Below are 26007 nucleotides of genomic sequence, written 5' to 3' on the forward strand. Positions count from 1 at the left end.
CATCATATAGACCATTTAGCTTACTTGCAACTTGATCACTGACAGACCTCTGATTGAAAGGTTTACAAAGTTATGCACAAAGCCATATTCTTGTCACAAGAGCAATATTTGTCTGAAATTTATACTAAACAAAACCAAACTAGGTCATGCTTTAATTTCCTATTTTCACCAAATGTAAAAAACGACTGTCACATTACTAATTGTCACATACATAATGTCCTTGATTTTTTCTATTTTAGCATAACATATTTCTCCACATCTGTTTTGTGACTTGCTATGATAACACGTGACTGTTAATTGTACTAAATTTTTCAGTCTCATCAGCTTTACTTTCTGTTCTCAAAGATATTGAGCTCAGTAATTGTACTATTTTTCTTGCACATCAAAGCATGTCACTTATTTCAAAGACTGATATTAAAAGGTTTAAAAATGTATGTAAAACCTGACCCAGATGCAGCCATAGCAATTTTAATTTGCACTCTTAAGTTGATAACTTGTTCTCTAAGGCAACATCTTAAAGGACATAATGTTACTATTTCCAATAAAAGTCTGTGATATCTTCCACAGATTTTTTTCTAGGTATGACCTGCACTTTAATCATGATCTCAGTTTGCATTGCAACTGTACAAAGCAGATAGAAATTAGGAGGCTACAGTAGAACCTGTCTTAAAAGACCACCCAGTCTACACAGAAGTAATGGTCTCTCAAAAGAGGTGGTCATGACAGGTCATAACATTGTTATAAATAAATATGTGAATAAGGAACATGGTCTCTCAAGACAGGTCATTGATCATAATAGTAGTCTTTCAATCATAGCAGTGGTCTCTCAAGACAGGTTTTACTCTACTTTCTTGAAACAATATAATACAGGTATTTTGTTTATCTTACATAGATTTTATAGACAGAATCTGTGATGTGCTATTTTATTTTTATTATGTTATATATATGATTTTTCTAATTATTTTATGTTTTAGTGGTGTTTTGTGATGTTCAAAAAGTATAATGTTCTGTTTCAGAATATCATTTCCTGCTTTTTATTTACAGCGATATTTTAAAAAATTATATTTTTTATATTGACATCAGATATTATGTAGGTAGTAGTTATTAAAATTAAAATTTTGTTTTGTGTTTGTCTCAGTTGATCAAAAAACTATAATAAAATCTTTGTTAATTGGTAAATTTTAATGCCAGTAATTAAAGTCAACTCTAGAATTTTTAAAATATGAATTGATCACTGCAGGCAGGAAATTTATACTTTGCTTTCACCCGATGTTAGTACTGTATGCTGTGTAATACCCTTATTGTGTGTTCAAAATTTATTTTTTGGGGTAGTTTTATTGATTTTTAAGCTGTCATAATAAGTGTACACCTACTGATAAGATGTCATATCACCATCACATGCATGCACATAATAGTAGAATTAGCTCCCTTTTTCTATGTTAGTAGCTTACCATTTTGGAGGTTTATTTTCTTTCTTCTAGTAAGGTTGTATCCGTTAAACAGATGTAAGATCCAGTTTTAGACTGGTAGTTTTATCCCACAAAATTAAGTGGTAGCAAAACAGTAGGTTTACAGCAAGAAAATCATGATGGCATATGGTAACAGAATTTTCCCATGAGGTTTGTGCTAATCAAAACATGTTTTAGATGGACGCAAGTTTTGACAAAATTAAGGGGTGTGCACTTATTAAGGGATGCCTGGTATTGTGTTGAATATGGTGAATTTAGTTAGTACTTTCTGTCAGTAATACTAGCTAATAGTAAGCAGGCTGCTTAATGATGGTATGATATTAATGATTCTTTTTCATTAAGTGCCACACATTCATTTGAATGGGTGCATTGAAATTCAAAACTTTTTTGGGAATAGAGAGAGCAAAGCTTGAGTTTCCAATTTGTATGGCACATCCTTCCAGCCTTTAGTGTGAAAATTAATTTTTGTTTTGTATGATGCCATAAAGTCCTACATTTTTGGAGTAATTAATACTATCTTTTTGTATTTGTTTAATTAATACTATCTTTTTTGTATTTGTTTAATTGATACTATCTTTTTTTGTATCTGTTTAATTGCTTAATTTCAGAATCAATGGCAAACAACTTAAGCCAACTTCTTGCTATTTTTAGACTTAACCTAATGTTTTTTTTTTTCTCAATTTTAAATTTGAATGTAATTTTCAATGCAAATTATGTTTTCATTATTCATGTATATGAATGTTCACTATGATTTCCAGTCCTCATTCACCAACGTAAGTAGTCGTTGAGAGATATTGATGTTATGAGTTTATTTTTCAAGTTAATTGTTATTAATTAGACTAGTCACTTCTCACTCCATGCATGTTCTGAAGTTGTGTACATGAATTTTGACATTCATCATCTTGTCAGTTTTGACTTTGTTGTGTTAGTTTTGTTTCTTGATTAATAACATATATATTCAAGTTACAAATATTGTGCTGTATATTTCAAAGTTATTTTTGCTCCTGTAATTCAGTTGCTGTCTTTAAACTTTATATTGATGAGATATAATTTAGAGGGAGAGAGGGGGAATAATTTACATTTGTCATATTCCACAATGCATTTGCAAGATGAAATTCAGCTTTTTGTATTTAACTCTCAGCATCAAAAGACTACGAAAATGATCTAAGAATAGGTTATGTAAAGAAAGACAGTAAGATTTGGATTTTGATTTCATTTATTTGCATCCTATGGCCCATATGCCTAATACTAGCTGGAATCTATCCAGCTATATAAGGTCCAACTAATTATATAGAATTGCATGTTAAAATGTTTGCAGTTTCCAACTTTTTAGACGGCTTTCGGTGATTTTTGTGGACATTTTTTCCATTATGTCCGGTTGTGATTTGAATTGCAATTATGTTTTCATGGGGATTCCATAAATGTGTCATACATTATTTAATGGAGACAGATCTGTAGAGTCCACGTTTTTTCTTTCTTTTTCTAATCAAATTAATGCTGTGTGATGTGTACAAATTTCTGTACCCAAAATGCTCTTTTCCTTGAAATGGATTATTTTTTAAACAACGTTGTTATTTGTAGCAAGCAGACCTTCTCCAATATAATTATTTCAATGCCATTTTTCTGAGCTGAACTCTTAAGATTTGACTTTTGCAGAGAGTGTCAGGAGAGTGTTCCTTGTCAGTTTTGCTCATACACAGAATAACAGAGAACATATTTTATTGACAGAATTTCTTGTATGACAAGTCATCAGGGATGGAAAATCAACACACCAGCAGTGTTCTATATACTCATTTGTTTGGAAACCTGCCCATGAGTTTTGTTAGCACATGTATCAGCAATGCCCTGTACACACAGTTCTGCTGAAACCTGCCCATGTGTTTGGTTAGAACATGTATCAGCAATGCCCTCTATACTCAGTTTTGTGAAAATCAGCCCATGTGTTTGGTTAGCACATTTATAAGCAAAGCCCACTATACTCAGTTTCGTGGAAACCTGTCCATGTGTTTGGTTAGCACATGTATCAGTAATGCCCTCTATACTCATTTGTGTGGAAACCTGCCCATGTGTTTGGTTAGCACATGTATCAGCAATGCCCTCTATACTCAGTTTTGTGGAAACCTTGCCGTGTGTTTGGTTAGCATTTCAGCAGTGCCCTTTTTACTCAGTTTTGTGGAGACCTGCATATTTGTTTGGTTAGCACATCAGCATTGCCCTGTATACTCAAATCTGTGGAAACCTGTCCATATATTTAGTTAGCACATCAGCAATGTCCTGCCTGTATGCCCAGTTCTTTGGAAACCTGCCCATGTGTTTAGTTAGCACATCAGCAATGCCCTTACATATTCAGTTCCTTGGAAACCTACTTATATGTTTAGTTAACTGGACAGGACAAAATACATCAGCAATGTTCCGTATACTCAGTTCTTTAGAAAGCAGTCAATATATTTGGTTAACTGTGCTGGACCAAACAAGAGGTAGTTTTTATAATGGTGGACCTGCATCCGATTGGTTGATGGTATGTAATCATAAACACAGACAGTATACATCAAGTCTGGTTGGCTTTGGCATTATGACTTACTGGATAAGGGTCTAATTTATTTTACAGTTTAGTTTACCTTGCAAAAAGTTGGATACAATAGATAGGTCATGATTTGGTTTTGACAAGTTAATTGATTATGCATAGAAATAATTAAGGAACATACAGACTGTCTGGCATAATGTGTGTGTGTGTGTGTGTGTGTGTAATTTGGATTTTTAACGTAGCTTTAACAATTTTTCAGTCATATCGCCATGATGTCTGCATTGTGGCAGTTTAAAGTGATGTCTAGCACTGGGGCATCATGCCGCAGACATGTAGCATGATGTCCCACCCAGTCACATTATCCTGACACCAGGTCGACCAGTCCTAACACTAACCTCTTAATGCTGAGTGCCAAGCGAGGCAGCTGTTAATACCATTTTTGTAAGTCTTTGTTATGACTCAGCTGGGGATCGAACCCACAACCTCCCGCAGCCGAGGTGGATGCTCTAACCACTAGGCCACCGGAGCGGTTGTCTGGCATAATGCGTCTATGTCAAATTAACATTGACACAGTATGCAAAGATGGTTCAATCTACATGTTGACACAGTATGCAAACATGATTGAATCTACATGTTGACACAGTGTGCAAAGGTGATTGAATCTACATGTTGACACAGTATGCAAAGATGGTTGAATTTCTATGTTCCAGACTAACATTTATTTCTAGACACACAGAGCCATATTTTTATATTATGCCATTATCTAATATTTGAACTCATACAGTCACCATTGACAGTGTTTTGCATGAATTTACTGTGAAATCACTACTTTTCATAGGTATCAATTTTCATTGATTTAATGTTTCCTATAAACCATACATTTAAACCCACCCCCACCCACCCTTGATTTAATGTTTTATACAAACCATGCATTTAAACCCACCCCCACCCACCCATGATTTAATGTTTCCTATAAACCATACATTTAAACCAACCCTCACCCATCCATGATTTAATGTTTCCTACAAACCATAAATTTAAACACACCCACACCCACCCTTGATTTAATGTTTCATACAAACCTAGCATTTAAACCCACCTCCACCCACCCATGATTTAATGTTTCATACAAACCATGCAATTAAACCTACCCCCACCCACCCTTGATTTAATGTTTCATACAAACCTAGCATTTAAACCCACCTCCACCCACCCATGATTTAATGTTTATACAAACCATGCATTTAAACCCACCCCCACCCACCTGTGATTTAATGTTTCATACAAACCTAGCATTTAAACCCACCCCCACCCACCCATGATTTAATGTTTCCTATAAACCATACATTTAAACCCACCCTCACCCATCCATGATTTAATGTTTCCTACAAACCATACATTTAAACACCCCCACCCCCACCCTTGATTTAATGTTTTGTACAAACCATGCATTTAAACCCAACCCACCTACCCATATATTATACGATATTTTTGTGGAAACAATATGAACCCTGTCCCAATTCATGAACAATATGAACCCTGTCCCAATTCATGAGCAATATGGACCCTGTCTCAATTCATGAACAATATGAACCCTGCCCCAATTCATGAACAATATGAACCCTGTCCCAATTCATGAACTGAAATATGGATGAAAATATGATCTTTTGTAAAAATATGAAAATTGATGCCTATAAAATAACATTTACAGAATATTGTATATCTCAGTTGTTCTGTGCTGCTTGATTGAAGGTTTCATGTGTTTCATGTATGAAAAGAGCTTGAATATAAATTTACTTTAGTTAAATATTCTAAATAGGTACTTGAAAGTGAATATTCTGATTAAATTAAGTATTATTATGAAGCTATATATACTGGGTAAGTTGTACATTATGTACTCACTGATAATGTCAGTCCAACTGCAGACAACATAGACCCTGATTTGCCGTTGCAAATGTTTTGGCAGATCAGGGGCTGGTTTTTTTTGTTCTGCAGATACTCTTTAGAAACTGCATAGACCCAGCTCTTCCAGCACATCATACTCTGCATATTGGTGTTTGTGCAGCTTCCAGTTGGACTTATATATGAAAGTGTTGTGGTAATTGTTGGAGAACCAATTGGTGGAGAACCTTTTTTAGTTTCAGTGACACGTAAAATATAAACCCCCATAATCCTTAGTCTTTTACTTAAGTTGACATAAATTTAGGATTTTAATAGCAGGCAAAGATTTAATTTGTCTTTCCTGGATAGTAGTACATTATTTCCTGACCTAATTTATTGATCAGATCAATAGTGAATCTGTGTCAGGAAAGCATGAAGTTACCATTTATACTTAATCAGAAGTCGAGTCACACTGCAAGCAGCAAAGATCCTGATCTGCCATAGCATAATGCACCTGCAGACCAGGGTATGTTGTTTGTTCTGCTGATTACTGCTAGCAAACTGCACAGGACCAGATCTGCCGGCACATTATGCAATGACAGATCTGGGTCTGTGCAGTTTACAGTCGGACTCGACTTATACTAGAGTATATATGGTATGGCAAGAGCCCAGTAAAATGAGTGGCATGTTCATCAGTTGTTCAAGTGATAAATGTGCTTTTGACTTTTCTTTACAATGTTTATGTTGATAATTGTATAACTCAGAAAGCAGGATGTTTGTTATTGATTAATATTATATTGGCACTTGATTTCCTTGGATGACATAGTTTTGATTTAAAAATCCACAAACTGTATCACACCACGACAACAACTTTGTTATGTGTTGATTTTTTATTTATTTTTTTCTTCAAAATAAAACTCATCACCTAAAAATTATATCTTTAAGGTCAGAAATGGTTAATTCGATGTTTGGTAAAATTACTAGGTAAGTGTGGGATTTGGACTTTTTGATTTGCACAGATGGTGAAGAGAAGGTGGAAGATTCAACTTGTGGAACACAAAGTCAAATGTTCTGATGCACTTTCTCATCTGGTGATTGATTGAGCAATTTATTTGATATAAATTGTTCTGTTAATTGAAACTATTACAGAGGAAGGTTAATTTAAAAGTTGTAAATCAAATTGTTTTGCAAAAGAGCCAGCTAATTGTCTGTGTTCTTGAGAACATCCCATGAATTTAGAATTTGGTTAAGTTTGTTTGTACAGTTTTTGCACTCTCTCTCTTGACGAACTTGATCTTAAAACATCGAAAAGAAAATGTTCACCATTACTGGATAGTGTAGAAAACCTTATTATCAAAGCATCAAATAGTATTCGATCAATTATGAAAATTTTTTAATCTGTTTTAATATTACCTAAAATGTTTGCTGAATTAAATAACTTTATCCCGTGTCAGGCAGGATCAGTTACATACTATATATTGTTCCCTTTCAGACCTGGTGATATTGAAATATTTTTTAAGCAAATATTCACATTTTAGGAAGATTGTATGGCCTAGATTTACTTTATTTAATGGCAACAACAGAGAAAACATTTCTCACTAATTAAAATTTTACACATGGCAAGAAGATAATGCCTAGCTCATCTTTATGTACCAATTAGGAAATATATCAACTACTTAGGAAATGTATCTACTAAGTAGTAGATTTTTCTACTAATGAGGAAATATGTCTACTAATTAGGAAATATAACAACCAGTTAGAAAATATATCTACCAAATAGAAAATATATCAACTAATTATATATCTACAATGAGGAATTCTATCTACTAATTGGTAATATATCTATCAATTAGGAAATATTTGTACTAATTAGGAAAGGTATCTACTAATTAGTAGATTTCATGGCAATTTATATTAGAAAATATATGAATCAGATATCAAATACATCTACAAATTAGGAAATATATCTGCCAATTAAAAATATCTACCAATTAGGAAATGTATCTACTAATTAGGAAATATATCTACCAATTAGGAAATATATCTTCCAATTAGGAAATGTATCTTATAATTAGGAAATATATCTACCAATTAGGAAATATATCTACCAGTTAGGAAATATATCTACCAATTAGGATATATATCTACCAATTAGGAAATGTATCTACTGATTAGGAAATGTAGCTACCAATTAGGAAATATATCTACCAATTAGGAAGTATATCTAATAATTAGGGAATATATCTACCAATTAGGAAATATATCTACTAAGTAGGGAAAAGTATCCGCTAGTCAAGAAATATATAAAATGTTTAGTGAAAGTGTTCTTTTTTAATTATTTAAATGTCATATTGAGTTAAGAATGTTAAGTGAGAGATCCAAAATAAAGTCACATGATGTGGTAAAGTTTTTTGTTTGATACAATAACAAGTCTCAGTTGGGACTGCAGTAGTATTAATAGACTGCCTAGAAATTGAAGATTTTTTTCTTGTTGAATATAATGTAACATCCAGTGTAATACTGTGTGTTGTGCAAATTCTAATTAAAAAACATAAAAATTGTTACAAATAACCAGTTTTCTACGATTGTTATTGTTAATTCGTGGAGTTATGCAATATACTGCAGGTGTCATTTTCCAGTACTGTATATGCCTGCTTATAAGTCAAGTCCCACTAAAGCAACATAGACCCAAATTTGATATAGCATAATGTGCTGGCAGATCAGGGTCTCTGTTGTTTGTTCTATTGATTACTTCTAACAAACCACATATACCCAGATCTGCTGATGCATTATGCAGTGACAGATTTGATCTGTGCAGTTGAACAGAACTTATAAGCAAGTAGATACAGTATTCTGAATATTCATCAAGGTAAAATTTTGCACGATAGAAGGTTGTGGAAAATCATAAAATGAAACCATCTGAGAATTTATCAAATTTGGTACATTATAAATGATTCTTTGACATTGAGAACTCATTATTTGTGTAGATGTGGCTGTGGTTATTCTTTGATGTCTTCACTTTACATGAATTCAATCTCCATGCTACAGTTTGATTGTTTTGACGCACAAAATGAATTGATATTATTTGTTTCCCTTGGTGGCAAATGTGTATTTAATTAAATCCATGCTAAATTAAGAAATACTTTACTGAATTTTTACCAATATTAAATTCTAATAACAGAAAGTGAAATAAATCACAAACTGGGATACAATAATCTCTTGTAGTTTAGAATATTTTTCATGAGGACAAAATGCTTATTATAACATGTTTCTTTTGAGATAACAGAAGTAGCCAAAAGAGGTTATCTCCCTTAGCCCAACCTCCACTGTAGGTAGGACTGTGACCTTATTGTTTCTGTTGACAAATACCAATATCTGTGGTTTTACCATGAATTGTAATTCTATGTAACATCATTTTTGTAAAACTGAAAAATACCAATGCATAAAGTATGTATATTTAGTTCTCTAATTATAATTACCTGCAAGGTCAGTGTTATTGATTTATTTTAAGGTGTAATTTATCAATATAAATTTTTTAAATAATTTTATTTAGGTCTGTGAATGTTTCTTCAATAGGTTTTGCATGGAAATAGATGTCTTCCAGTTCTGGATGTCCTCATTTAGAATATTTATCTTCAGTTTAGGATCTTATGCTAGGATGTCCTCATTTAGAATATTTATCTTCAGTTTAGGATCTTATGCTAGGATGTCCTCATTTAGAATATTTATCTTCTGTTTAGGATCTTATGCTAGGATGTCCTCATTTGGAATATTTATCTTCTGTTTAGGATCTTATGCTAGGATGTCCTCATTTGGAATATTTATCTTCAGATTATGATTTTATACTAGGATATCTTCATTTGAAATATTTGTCTTCAGTTTAAAACCTTATACTAGGATGTCCTCATTTGGAATATTTATCTTCTGTTTAGGATATTATGCTATGTGGTCCTCATTTGAATATGTATCTTCAGTTTATGATTTTATTCTAGTATGTCCTCATTTCCTCATTTTGGAATATTTTTCTTCAGTTTAGGATTTTATTCTAGGATGTCCTCATTTGGAATGTTGATCTTCTGTTCAGGAACTTATACTAGGATGTCTTCATTTGAAATATTATCTTCAGTTTAGGATCTTATACTAGGATGTCCTCATTTGAAATATTTATCTTCAGTTAAGGAATTTATACTAGGATGTCCTCATTTGGAATATTTATCTTCAGTTTAGGATCTTTACTAGAATATCCTTATTTTCAAATTTTATCTTCAGTTTAGGATTTTATTCTAGGATGTCCTTATTTGGAATATTTATCTTCAGTTTAGGATCTTATACTAGGATATCCTCATCTGAAATATTTGGCTTCAGTTTAAGACCTTATACTAGGATGTCCTCATTTGAAATATTTATCTTCAGTTTAGGATTTTATACTAGGATGCCCTCATTTGCAATATATATCTTCAGTCTATGATTTTATTCTAGGATGTCATCATTTGAAATATTTATCTTCAGCTTAGGATCTTATTATAGGATGTCCTCATTTGAAATATTTATTTTCAGTTTAGGATCTTGTACTAGGATGTTTTCATTTGAAATATTTATCTTCAGTTTAGGATTTTATACTAGGATGTCCACATTTTGAATATTTATCTTCAGTTTCAAATTTTATACTAGGATGTCCTCATTTAGAATATTTATCTTCAGATTAGAATGTTATACTAGGATGTCCTCGTCTGGAATATTGATCTTCAGTTTAGGATCTAAACTCGGAATTGCAGATACAGTACATGAAATTGATAAAGTACAGTGTAGTGCATTCTTTTTTGTTTTTGGCAATTATTGGAGAAGAGCAAGTGTAACTCGGATGTTCAGATCACTCCATTGGCAATCCCTTTCAACCCACAGGACAGGAAAAATACTAATTATATTCTACAAAATTGTAATTGGCTAAAGTTCTGGTAACTTCCTCAATATATCAAAGAGAAAGTTGAGCTACCAGATGAAACTTCAGTTCTTACTTCCAGATCTGTTGCAGTATAGTTGCCAACAAGTAGTTACTTTCTCAGAACCATCTGAGATTGAAATAACCTCCCTTTATCAAAAGTTACTCATGTTTTCAAAGAAAACATAAAAAGTAAATTACAATCATTCATGCACAGGAAAATATGTGATGCACATAAGTGTCTTGTCCAAGATTGAAGTTGAAATAGAGAAATAGTAGTACATATGAGCACATGATATTATTCATCTGTTCCAATGAAGTCTCCTGTCCACTAATGAAGTAGAAATAGAATAATAGAAGTAAACACAAGCTGTATTCCATATGTTCTATTGAAACATACAAGTGTTCTGTCCACTAGCGTTATAGAAATAGAGTAATAGAAGTAAACACAAGCTGTATTCCATGTGTTCTATTGAAACATACAAGTGTTCTGTCCACTAGTGATATAGAAATAGAGTAATAGAAGTAAACACATGCTATATTCCATGTCTTCTGTTGAAACATACAAGTGTTCTGTCCACTAATGCTATAGAAATAGAGTAATAGAAGTAAACACAAGCTGTATTCCATGTGTTCTATTGAAACATACAAGTGTTCTGTCCACTAATGATATAGAAATAGAGTAATAGAAGTAAACACAAGCTGTATTCCATGTCTTCTGTTGAAACATACAAGTGTTCTGTCCACTAATGCTATATAAATTGAGTAATAGAAGTAAACTCATGCTATAGTACATGTGTTCTATTGAAACATACAAGTGTCCTGTTCACTAGTACCATAGAAATAGAGTAATATAAGTAAAAACATACTATATTCGATCTATTTCAATAAAATTTGTGATTATAGCTTAGAATAGACCAAATGTAAAGTATTTAAAATCTAAATTAAGTTTTACTACTACTGTTTCAATAGGCTAGATGTGTAAGTACATTTTGTTTCTTTTGGGAAGAATGGAAAACTTATTTGTATGTGCCGTTTTGTGGAATTGGAATAATTTTAACAAAACTTACTTGTCCATCATTTGAGTCATCTAACATTAACAACATGTGGACAAAGCTGGTGTTTTGAGTTTTGTAACATCTCATAAAAGTAACATTTACAAATGAACCTCTAAAGTTTCAAACAGTTACTGTACTACCATATATAATTGCTTATAAGATGAATCCAGCTGCAAACTGCACAGACCATGATCTGCTGTTGCATAATGCACCAACAGATCTGAGTCTGTGTAATTTTTTCAGGAGTAATCAGTAGAACAGTAGAACAAACAACATGGACCCTAATCTGTAGATATATTATGCTAGGGAAGATCTGGATCTTTGTTGTTTGAAGTTTGGCTCAACTTATAAGCAAGCACATATGGTAATTATGTGCATATACCATATTTACCATAGTTACCCATATAAAATGTATACCCAACTGTGAACTGCATGAATGAAGATCAGAAAATCACAGAAAGAAACCTGGATAGTGTTCAGTAATTTACATCAATACATTTTTTTAAACATTTGCCCTTGGTAAAGGTGCCATTCCTAAAAGAGGCAGCATTATTTGTTGCCATAGCAGCATTAGTGATGGTGTTATCTTTTCTATAAATAATTCTAAATATGGTGGATGTGCACTGTCCAAAGTTATTTTCAGGACTAACAGAAAAATATGTCTGGTATTCCAGTTGCATATATAAATAACCTAGTGCAATTACGATTGTGTGTATAAATGTGTGTCTGCAGATCAGGGTCTGATCTGTTTACATGAAATAATTAGCAGACTAAAGTGGACCCTGCTCTTCCAGCACATAATGCCACAACATATGTCGGTCTTCATTGTTACTAGTTGATGTGTTTTATACCTGGGTAAATATGGTAAATGAAAGTCGTTCTTTATTACATCCAGATTACCTCCCTTAAAGGCTTATTCATTTGAAAATTTTATAGCAGAATCAGTTTCTTGTTTGAATCATTTTATTTTTATTGTGTAAACCTTAAGATCAAAATTAAATATTGGAACCAGGAATATTTCATAAGCAAGTTTCATTGGAATTATTGTCTCACCTGCTACGGTGTAGGTGAGATGTTGATATGTCTATTTCCACTGGCAGTGGCATCAGCAGTTGGGTCAATATTGGGTAAGGTATAGTTTAAAGTTTTCATCTGTGGTCCTAAGTCCCTACCATGGGAAGGGATGGGCATCTTACTGGGACTGTAGAATCAATGATCTGCCAGTTTATATTGATGCAGTGCTACCCACCCTATGACCCTCAGGTAAAGTCAAGGTTGTTTTAAAAGTTTGGTTATTGTGTAACATTTTTCTCTATGGTTTAAAGTTCCAAATCTGGGGAGGGATAGCTTTGAGTGGAGAATTAGCAATACCCTTTTGATATCCATCTGCTGCTATCTGTGCTTGAACCATAGGAAAAGGTGAAGGTCAGTTGAAAATTGTGGTTACGGTTTTGATTACAGTTTTGCTTTATGTTTGTTAGTCCTAAAACCCTGGGTGAGAGAGCTGTTATACTTGGACTGAAGATTTAGTCAGCACTGTCAAATTTATACACTTCTCTGTTCCTCTCTGGTTTTCAGTCACGGTCAAGGTGATTTGAAAGTGAAAATGTATGCATATCTACATCAGGTAGGGAGCAGGTGCAACATAATTCCTTGAAGTGTCTTATTATAAGGTGAAAAAAATCAGTCTTTATTACATTCTAATTTTTCTCAACAATTTTGACTGCATAAGTGCGGAATATAATTTTGTTGTTACATCATACCCTATTGTGATTTGCTGATATGAATATTCATAGGAATGATGCAAAATTGAAGTGAAATTTTCAGACTCAAATTTTGTACTTTATAGTGGAAGATTTCACAATCCCAAAGCTGTGAAAAAGGGGGCCAGAAGTAAATCACCGAAGTAAGACATAAATGCCTGACACTGATGTGGATTAATTTGCCACACTAAACAATCTAATACCCGCTTTGAAATCCTGATACATGAATATCATATGCAGCCAACTAACAATTTTGAACTTGATGTACCTGCTACTCATGCACATTTCTTGGTCATTATTTTAAGTAATACAAAGTACATGGCATTTAAATTTTAAGAGGATCTCATCTCTATGAGGGTTTTGTTTCTCAATCGCGTGCCTTTAATTTTCATTGAAAATAATGTAATTCAATTAACTTGAATACCATCCATTTTATCTACTTATCAATCCTATTTTTTTTGTTTTAGACAAATAAGTTTATCAATTTTTCATATTCACTGAAAACTTAAATTTAAAATAAATTTTTATGGAATCACATAAGAAAAGATGGAATAAACAGAGCTGTTATTGGTTTTATTATTTCTCCAACATGTCTTTAGTCAAATTGTTTCAGTTTCATGTTTCTGCAGATGTGAAGTTGTCAAGATCTGCGTGTTTGCTGTGGCATGGTAACTTGCATGTGTTTGGTAGTAAAGAAAATGATGAAAGCTTTTTGCGGCCTTTTTCTTTATGGCATCAAAAGCATCATTAATATGGCTTTTAAAAAAATATTGTATTTCAGTAATTTTTGAGATCTAAGAGGTTCAGCTGTGTAATAACATCTTGTAGTGATTTGCCTTATAGAATTGGATTTTCGTTCCTGTTTAATAAAGATAATCATACCTGTACTCATACAATAGACCCTTACTGTCATCCAAAATCATTTGGAAACCATACATGCATGTTTTTGTTTCTTTTATATATATATATATATATATATATATATATATATATCACACTGAAGCAATTGTAATAATGAAGTGCTCTTTTTATACATGTATTTTATTGGGAAGGAGCATAGTAGTTTGACAAATTGGTATTTTCAGGAATTCATATATACAATAAAAATGTACTGTCTCAGGTATTTGGGAGATGCAGATTTTGTCCAGAAAATAATTTTCCACATCATCCTGACTTATGATACAGACTAATGGAGTTTCTGTGAATACACCGTTTACTATGCCTATTAGTACTGCTTAATCTCCCACCCCAATTATCTGCACAAATTCCAAAAATTCTGTCTTTCAATCAAAGGAACTGTATAATCAGCATTTTATGGCATAATGATACAAACAAAGACCATAAACAAAATATGGATAATTTGTGTTTTGGATAATAGGCTCTTTATTGTTACAAGATATACAGTTGCAAGGAATCACCATATTGCAATTTTATTTTAATTACAGATATGCTGAGTCATCAAATTATTTTCAGCATCACTGTTTAAAACATGTATGTGATGTTAAAAATAAAGTAAGGTACTCTCTTATTATAACATTGCCTGTGGGATCATGGAGTATGCAGCCTTAAAGTGAGACTGCCTTATAACAAAGTATAGGATATAGTACTCCCTGGTGATAATGCAGTACTTATGGTGAGATGAGTTTATACTGGAGTAATAATACAGTACTCTTTATAATTCTGCCTATGGGAGTCATAGAGTATGCCACATTATACTGAGACAACCTTATAATGAAGTACTTGATACAGTATTCCCTCATTATACAGCTGTCAATTGGAGCCATAGGGTATGCCAGATTGTAGTGAGACTGCCTTATAATAAGGTAAATGCTAGCAGTACTCCTTCATAAGGCTGTCAATGGAAGCCATATAGTACACTGCCTTACAGTGTAAGTACTTGATATGGTACTCCCTCATTATAATGCCATTAGTGGCAACCATAAAGTATACCATCTGAAAGTGAGATTGTCTTATAATGAAGCACATGTTACATTGCTCTTTATTATATTGCTGTACATGGGACCCATAGAGAACATTGCCTTGTAGTTAGACTACCTTATCATGAAGTACATGATACAGTATTCCCTCATTATAATGCTGTACATGGGAGTCATTATTCATAGAGTATATTGCTCTATAATGAGACATGCTACTGCTTAGTGAAATGGGATCCATTACCATACCAGCTTTATAACAGGAACTGTGTTATAACAAAGGGCCTTGTAGTGAGATAGTGCTGTAACCATACCAGCCTTATAACAGGGTCTGTGTTATAATGAAGGACCTTGTAGTGAAAGAGTGATGTAACCATACCAGCCTTATAACAGGAACTGCATTATAACAAAGGGCCTTGTAGTGAGATAGTGCTGTAACCGTACCAGCCTTACAACAGGAACTGTGTTATAATGAAGGGCTGTATAGTGAGGTAGTACTGAGATTTTGAAACTAATCACTTTTTTTATAAGCTACTTTCTTTTTTAAATTTAGAATAAAATTTGTAGAAAATTGAGAATGGTCAGTGTTTTAATCAAATCTTCATTTTTATTTTACATCATGCATGTCATATTTTTATGGTTAAGAAATATGTGACATTGTAAGGTCTTTAACATATCAGAAGTATGCAAAATTATATATCATTTGTGAAATAAATGTATGGAAGTAGCAAGGAAATGATAAATTTGTGAACGTTTTGTTACATTTCTGTGCATGATATCTGAACAAGTGAAAATTGCATGCAAAAAATTTAATCTTTCATGCCTTTTAGGGGGATTGGAAAATGAGATGCCCTTTAAAAATTTTGACAAAGATAACGTTTTTGCTACATATAATGCAGTTTAAAGCTTTATACTTTATGGAGACAGATTCATTTGTTCTTGTCTATTTTATGTTGAATCTTTTTAAATTTAATTTTATTATTTGAAATTTTCCATACATTTTACACAATTTTCACATCAACGAGTTTGGTTCTTTCAAATGGCTATTAATCAGTTTTCTAAATTTTCAGTATTCATACATAATTTACTAAGACAGGTTCTACAGAGACTTGTCATTAATCATTTTGAGACTTAAATATTTCCGCCTTCTTACTTGTCATCCATCAGTGTGCCAGGATGTGTTTGTTAATGTCACTTTCATTGACTCAATAGATACAGAATACTGTTTCTTTAAGTCTACTCTCAGAATGTGATGATTTAATCTGTACTTATCTTTCTTCAATCTGCCAAGATATTTTTAAAAAAACAACATTATTGGTCAAAATACAGACTGGTAAGACATTAAACTACCATCTTTACTCAGTTGAAAGTCATTTCTAACTTCAAGCAATCTAGATCCTAAATTGGCATCACATATTGCACTGGCAGATCAGGGTTGATGTTTTTTGTTCCACTGATTAATTCTAACAGTTTGCATCAACTCAGATGCACTTGTGCTTTATGTGATGGCAGATCAGGGTCTGTGCAGTTTGCAGTTGGACTCATCTTATAAGTGAGTACATATGGTATTTGGGATATTGGAGTGCGAGTTAAAGTGATTCTTGTTTTTATTATTGTTACAGTTTAACTATCCTTGAAATACTTAATTGTTTCACCACCATGACCTTTAATGTTTAGCCTAAAAATACATTGCACAATTGATAAAAAGTCTTTTTTAGAGATTCCCTAATTATGCATTAAAATATTGAAAAAACTATACTGAACTTGCACATGGGGGGGTGGGGGTGCTAAACTAGCCAGGGTCTTTAGGAAGAAATGATATTTTAGAAAATTAAATAGATAAAACTGATTTTTACTGAAATATGTATACATGTACCTGAATAAAAATATGTAATTGTGCATATTCTAAGATTGGATTTTAAATCTGGAATCTTGAATTAGCTAATGTGTCTAATGTCTACTGTTGGTTTTGATTTGTAAACTGGTGAATTTTATTTTAATGAATGTAATGCATCTGTGACATTTTTTGCTTCATTTTGGGAGATTTTTCTAAATATATGCAATATGTGAGGAAATTTTCCATTAATATTTGATTATGTTTATGGAGACTTAGGGACACACATTTTAGAGTGTGAATCAGTGTTTTCTTTTATAACTATCAGAGTTTGGTTTGGTGCTTTATGGCACAGCAGCACAAGTAGGTTATTTAGTGCTGAGGCAATTGGAGCAAAGTGTCTTGCCAAAGGACAAACCACGGTAGCAGACCCATGTTGGTCCGATGGTAGGATTTAAACCCACTTCCTTTTGGTCATGAGGCCAGCATGCTAGCCATGAGACACTGCGGCTCCCCAAAGAGGTTGTAAATTGTATTCTGTTAAGATTGTCTTTGTAAGACATGAAATAGGCTATTCTTCTAATCTTGCTGAGAATCATGTCTGCCCTAATTCAACAGATCAGTTAGTTGAGCACCAGACTCGTAGTCCAGTGGTCTTGGGTTTAGTACCTGCCCAAACCAGCCAGGGATGGTTATCTTGCTTTATGCTTGGAAAAGCCACTTAGTTTGCACTTCCTAGGCACAATATAGCCAGTGATATGTTGAAAGCCAATCAAGTTCATCTAATAGGGAACATGTGAAAGGTCATCATTTCTGTGAAGCAACTGTGTTTTTATGTCAGTAGTAAATTATATAGATTGCAGGTAGTTAAATGTAGGGCTGGCATTACAAACAATGAATACACAAAGAGGGGTGTGTGTGTGTGTGTGTGTGTGCATGTGTGTATGAAGGTAAAGAAGTTGGAAAAACATTTAAAAAAGGGTCATGCAAAGGTAAGCCAAAAATGTAAAATCCTGAAAATACAAAGTTTGAATTTTTTAAATATAAACTGCACTCATTGAAAGTATATCACAACCCACTTAGGTGGAACATCAGTATAGGAAATATCCCATGGCAATCAGGACCTATCCCATGGCAAACAAACAAAACTTTTTCCATGGCAAACAGGGCCCATCCCATGGCAATCAGGACCCATCCCATGGCAATCAGGATCTATCCCATGGCAAACAAACAAAACTCTTTCCATGGCAAACAGGGCCCATCCTACAGAAAACAGGACTCATTTCATGGCCAATGTGTCAAATGAGGACTTGTCCCATGGTAATCAGGACTTATCCCATGGTGTTCAGGACTTATCCCACAGCAATCAGGACTAATGGATGGCAAACAACATTCTTCCATTACTTGCCCTTTATGAAGCACAGAAAGGCACATTTGAGTTGTTATATATCCATGATCCTGACAGGATGGGATATACACAGTAAATCGTAGAATGTTATGCTGTAGAGAACAAAAAAGTAGAAGATCCTATATTTCCTGTCAAACCCATTACAGGTAATACTCAATATAAGCCAGTTTGATTATGTGTTTACATATTACTGTGTTTTATAATGTAGAAATAACATTCAATTTGCACCACTGTGCTTGTTTTTATGCCATTGGTGGCTCCATATGGTGTAACTCACACACAGCTCATGTACGTGTATGTGACTGCATCTCATCACCCACCAAGAATGAACAGTTACTTTCAATTTATGCCAATTTCAATATGCACCAAAACCTCAAGAATGCATCTATGGTGTAAATTGAGTGTTACCTGTATTCTGCCTGTGCATGCACCAATTTAACAATGACCTCATTCTATGCAGTCAAGATACATCCTTGGCACATAATCCTTTTATCAAGTTTTCAATGATTTGGCAGATCTTTGATTTCAGCTTTATTCTTTGCTCCAGTTTGTCAATTTCAGTTTTATTAACCCTGAAAATAAATGATGTTCGCTTTGCTTTCTGACCTTAGAAAAACAAAAAAGCAGCAGGAGCGTGAGGAAAAACAGAAAGAAGAAGAAAGTCAGGCCCAGTTACAGAAAGAGGCGGAGGCTATTAATGTTGTACAGAACAAGCCATTTACAATGCCCTCGGATCCGGCTCTGGTCAAGATGATTGAGGAGGTGGTGGAGAGGATGCAACCTCTTGCCTCTACCAAGGACCAAGTCAAGGCTTTGGCTGTGTAAGTAGAAAGAACTTCGAACTGGTGGTGGGGGAGGGAAAGGATGGAGAGACTGTTAAAGAGAGACAGTCGGAGGGACTGTATATAATGCAGGCAAGAGTTGTGGGCCTTGCCCATGTGGGGGTGGGGGTGCAAACCTTGATCCAAATACAGGTAATGGGAAGACCGTAGCCCGTATAAAGAGGCAGAGAATGTATGGCACATCTTTGTGACCAGGCCACATCATCAAACACTTTACTCAGCATTTAAGGAGACAACTATTACTCTCGACATTGTAACCTACTTGAAATATATAAATATGGTTTCTTTCATTGATCAGAATAATTTTTAGTAAGACATGGAATTGTGTAAAGTGTTATCATGAAGGGCAGAGGGAACTGGTATTGACACTACCTGTATGGAAAAAACTTGTACATGGTTTACTGGAGAGGTAATTTATATTCATTACTTATAAAGGGGCTAATAGGTGACTATTCTCTTTACTTATAGGTCATTTATAAGTGACCTGTAAGTAATAGATTAGAATTTTATATGCTTATTAAACATTTTGCTTATAAATGAAATATACTCTACTTATAAATGAAATATACTCTACTTATAAGTGAAATATACTCTACTTAAAAATTAAATACACTCTACTTATAAATGAAATATACCCTAATTATAAATGAAATACACTCTACTTATAAATGAAATATACTCATAAATGAAATATACCCTACTTATAAATGAACTATAAACTACTTATAAATGAAATATACCCTACTTATAAATGAAATATACCCTAATTATAAATGAAATACACTCTACTTATAAATAAAATATACTATACTCTACTTATAAGTGAAATACACCCTACTTATAAGTGAAATATACCATACTTGTAAGTGAAATATACTCTGCTTATAAACGAAATACACTCTACTTATGAATGAAATACACTCTACTTTTAAATGAAATAGACTCTACTTATAAATGAAATATACTGTACTCTACTTATAAGTGAAATACACCCTACTTATAAGTGAAATATACTCTACTTATAAATGAAATACACTCTACATGTAAATGAAATATACCCTACTTATAAATGAAGTACACTCATAAATGAAATACACTCTACTTAAAAATGAAATACATTCTACTTATAAATGAAATACACTCTACTTATAAATGAAATATACTATACTCTACTTATAAGTGAAATACACCCTACTTATAAGTGAAATATACTGTACTTATAAATGAAATACACTTTACATGTAAATGAAATATACCCTACTTATAAATGAAGTACACTCTGCTTATAAATGAAATGCACTCTACTTATAAGTGAAATACACTGTACTTATAAGTGAAATATACTCTACTTATGAGTGAAATATACTCTACTTGTAAGTGAAATATACTCTACTTATAAGTGAAATATACTTTACTTATAAATGAAATACACTCTACTTATAAATGAAATATACCCTACTTATGAGTGAAATATACTCTACTTAAAAGAGAAACACACTCTACTTATAAATGAAATACACTTTAATTATAAGTGAAATATACTCTACTTATAAGTGAAATATACTCTACTTACAAGTAAAATATACTTTACTTATAAGTGAAATGCAAGTCATTTACTTATTATATGCTCATTTTTTTCCTCCGTTAACTTTACATTGTCAGAATCATTCAGTATTTTACGATATTGCACACCTTCATATTGCATTCACGTGCATAAAGGAACTACTTTCTATTGTAAACAAACAATGGATGCAAATGCCAGCACTTTTTATTTGTAAACAAATCATGTACACTCGCATAGTAGGTGCTTTCCGTTTTGGTTGATTAAATTTGTTTCTGAATGAAGTAAAGCAGATGTTTCGTGGACTGCCACATACCAGCTGCTTTGGCGCATTCTGCATTAACTTTTTTGATACAATGTTTTGGATTTAGGCTAGGTATACAGTAGACACCAGAAAGGGTCCTTACAGATAACATACAAGTGACAATGCATAAACTGTCTTTAGCTGGTAATAAGAATGGCAAAAAAAATCGAATTTCCTCAAAATGTACTTTCTTAGTTCTGCAAATCTGAATTACATGAGCCATGTCATAGGTTCTCAATTTTCATTACACATTTCGAAATTGTAGTGTAATTTTGAATATAAGTGCAGTAACATCCTTCTTACTGCACTCAACATGAAATAAGCATTAAATTCCATAGCGTCTTTTTGATACTTGCAATTGAAGGACTTCATATTTTTCCCACATTATGCTTTCAGACATTCAGTGACAGAAACAGAAACACATTTGCAGATGTCAACATGCTTCTCCCTTGCTTCTTCAATCCCATGTATTTCATGTGGAATTGTCACATATAAATCCAGTCCATAATCATACAATTTCTTAGTAACAAAAAAAATACCAAAATCTGTTCATTCCAGATCAAATGGAAAAGTTTTTGCAATGCGTATTCATTCACAATATGACTCCAAATTTCAATTTCACCTAGACACACCATTTTCTTTTGAAAGTTATGTCGAGCGTGCGACTAAGTTCAAATTTATCTGGGCGGAGTTATGTGCGCAGTAATAATGTTGTTGTTGGTGTAATGATGAATCAGTGCTTGTGTATTTAGTTTGGAATATGACATACATTCAGTTACTTTGTTTCTTGTAGTGTATTTTGTTACCGTAATATAATTAAGCATTAGGTAGAATAAGAAAATGAGCATATAATAAAAAGATTACTGCATTTGTATGGGAAAATATGAACTCGTTTTGTCAGATGGATATACTACATTCCCTTGGTTCACGATGCAGTATTTACATCCGAAAAACTCATTCATATTTTCCCATACAAATGCGGTAACCTATAATTACTGCATTTATATATGAGATAAAATTGAATTCCCACTTGAAATTCAATGAACTTGGGCCACTCCCTCCCTTCTCCCTCGTCAACCCAACAGAAAATTGTGTCCTTATATAAATAAAGTCGTCCTTTGTATTGAATGTTTATACGTGTAAATGGCTACATATAGGTTCTTACCTTATATACATCTCACATATTTTCATTTCAATTACAATTTGTGAAATGATTTCCAACACATTAGCCTGCTGTTTTGAACCACCACAATTGAAACAGCTTGCTCAGATTTTTAACTGAAATAACTCAAATAAGTGATAACCATGGTGATAATCTATTCCCCCAGTTATCAATACAACTTTTCATTCAAACATACCACCATTAATACTGGCCACCATGCATAGCCTATCATGTGCTGAAAAATGGCATTAAACCTCACAACAACACAACAACATTCAAACATACATTTTGTGCAAAATCCATGATCCAAAAGGCCGCTGCAAGTGAATTTGAAAGGTAAGTTTTCTTTCAGAACCCAGTGACCATTCTATTTCAGTTGGTAAGTGAAGGCTGTCCCAAATTCAACTGTCAGCATTTCAACCCAAGGATATTTATATATACTGTATGATGCTGGAAAGCACAGTGAGTGAACTTAACAAAATGCCATAGGGAACAAGTCTGTCTAAGACAACTCTTTTGATGCAGGTGACCATAGTTTAATTCCAGAAATGAAGTTTGGCAAAGTCTAAATTATTATAGTGTTTGCCACAGACAATTTTTGTGCTCTAGGTTTTTGTTGTTGAAACATCTGAAATTTTCAGTGACACTTAACTTTTCAGTGCACAACAATAAATTATTTTCTATGATTTTATTAGAATATATGCAAATGAAGGTTTGGTGGCAAATTATATTTTTTTTAAATGAAGTTATAGAAAATAATTTATGTTTGTATACTGATAAAGTCCTTGTTTACACAGTTTGTCAGCAATGTTTGGTCATGTGTGTTGCATCTTGTCAAAATAAACTCATGCTCAGATAAGTTTCACCAAAAACAATGCTGATTGACAGTCATATCTTGTAGGAGAGACATGGACAGGCAGAAAAAAATATACATAATTTTTTCTTGTTTTTTCATGTAATTTTCATATGATAGTTTAATGTTGTAACTGAAACATTTCTTTGATCTACCAGTAGTAGTAGCAATCATTAAGTTCAGATACTTTTGCCAAGAGTTTCTGTACTGTGAAGTCAAATGGAACCATTATATCACATAGCATGTCAAGAGTCTCTGTACTATGAAGTCAAATGGTACCACTATATCATACAGCATGTCAAGAGTCTCTACACTGTGAAGTCAAATGGTACCATTATATCACACAGCATGCCAAGAGAATCTTTACTGTGACAATAACATCTTGTTATCATACAGTTTGCCAAGACTCTCTGTACTGTGAAGTAAAATAGCGCCACTATATTACATAGCATGCCAAAAGTCTCTGTACTGTGAAGTCAAATGGCACCACTATTTTGTACAGCATGCCAAGAGTCTCTGTACTTTTAAGTCAAATGACACCATTATATCCCAGCATGCCAAGACTCTCTGTACTGCGAAGTAAAATGGCACCACTATTCACACAGTATGCCATGAATCTCTGTCTTGTAAAGTCAAATGGCACCACTATTCACACAGCAAGTCAGGAGTCTCTGTCAAATAGCACCACTCACTATTTCACACAGTATGCCAAAAGAGTCTCTGTACAGTGAAGTCAAATGGCACCACTTTTTTGCACAGCATGCCATGACTCCTTGTACTTTGAAGTCAAATGGCACCACTATATCACATAGCACTACAAAAGTTTCAGTACTGTGAAGTCTAATGACACCAATAAATAACACAGCATGCCAAGATTCTCTGTACTGTGAAGTTAAATGGCACCACTGTATCACACAGCATGCATAGAGACTCTCTACTGTGACAGTCAGATGACACCACTATATCACACAGCATGCCTAGAGTCTCTGTACAGTCAAATGACACCATTATATCACACAACTTTTGATGCCAGACATTTATGATGATACAACAGTGTTTGAGTGAGCTGTGTACATATGCTGATCGGGGCCCCAAGTGGTCTAAATTGCTGTTCATACGGATCACTGCCATCTCACCTCTGTTTGCGTGGGTTCGAGTCTCGGATTTGGCTAATGTGGATATGTTAGAAAGCTTGCCAGTAGCTTCTTGTGGGTCAGTGGTTCTTTCTGGGGTTTTCCCGAGTTCTTCCTCCACCATTAATACTGGCCGCCATGTATAGCCTATCGTGTGCTGAAAAATGGCGTTAAACCCTACAACAACAACAACATGTGCTGATCTGATGTCAAATAATGTGCCAGCAGAGTTGAGCGTGTGCAGTTTGTTAGGAGTAATCAGTAGAACAAAGAACATAGACCCTGATCTTCTGGTGCATTATGAGATGGTAAAAATAGGTCTTTGTTGTCTGAATTTGACTCAACATATAAGCAAGTACATATGGTATATTATAGTAAAATAAAGACTGCACTTATTTTAATCACAAAATTATAATTCCATCATAATTGTAAATTCCAAGATGAAATTTTCTAAGATTTTTTCAGTTAAAAAGGAGAGGGAAAAAATGTAAGATTTACAAAGAATTTCCAAGCATAGAGAAATATTTACTCGTTTATCCATCAGCAAAAGAATATAATTAAGAAAAATCTTTTTTAGATCCTCTTATAATGACATGCCATTAAAATGTGAAAGTTGTACCCTACCCATGAGATGCCATAAAAAATGTGAAAGTTGTACCATACTCATATAATGACATGCAATTAAAAATGTAAAAGTTGTACCCTACCCATGAGATGCCATAAAAAATGTGAAAGTTGTACCATACTCATATAATGACATGCAGTTAAAAATCTGATAATTGTACCCTACCCATGAGATGCCATTACAAATGTAAAAATTGTACCATACTCATATAATGACATGCAATTTAAAATGTTAAGTTGTACCATACTTACATAATGACATACCATTCAAAATGTGAGAGTTGTACCATATTCATTACCTGATCTTCCACTAGATATGATACAAAGTTTTAATAATTTGTTTATGAAATTCATACAACGGGAGCCATTATTCAACTGAGAGAGTTTGCAATCTAGTCACTGCATCTATGAAAAGATATACATGTTTTATTGAAATTACTGTTTAAACCTATTTAGATAAATAAAGACTCAACTTTAATTAGATCATGTTTGCATTTTTTAATTTTTTTAACAATACTTCCATGTTGCATTTACACTGAACATGCTTATTTAATATCATCAGTCCATGATTTTCATTTGAAATCTCTAATTACACCAAGCTTATCTTCATATATACTAATCAACCCCTTGTCCATTCATTTCCTAAAAGGACACTTCTTGTCCTTGATGGAAACTAGACAGGCAATTAGGTACAGTCCAGATAAATGTGTTCACTCTT

General features: G+C 33.3%; 1 protein-coding gene across 3 annotated transcripts in view; it reads left to right on the plus strand.

Annotated features, from left to right (window-relative positions):
- Window positions 1-26007, plus strand: part of LOC149797740 (armadillo repeat-containing protein 3-like) — a 107662-nt gene that overhangs the window by 67878 nt on the left and 13777 nt on the right. For 2 of the 3 annotated variants that reach the window (XM_089962683.1, XM_089962682.1), the window contains exons 19-21: window positions 2228-2242; window positions 13721-13777; window positions 19422-19631. In XM_089962683.1, the coding sequence (XP_089818809.1) occupies window positions 2228-2242; window positions 13721-13777; window positions 19422-19631 (282 nt within the window). The remainder of the gene's footprint in view (window positions 1-2227; window positions 2243-13720; window positions 13778-19421; window positions 19632-26007) is intronic. The other variant, XM_089962685.1, reaches the window with a different exon arrangement.

This window comes from Sinohyriopsis cumingii, chromosome 6 (assembly GCF_028554795.1).
Source record: "Sinohyriopsis cumingii isolate HCF-2022 chromosome 6, ASM2855479v2, whole genome shotgun sequence".
Taxonomy (NCBI): Eukaryota; Metazoa; Mollusca; class Bivalvia; order Unionida; family Unionidae; genus Sinohyriopsis; species Sinohyriopsis cumingii.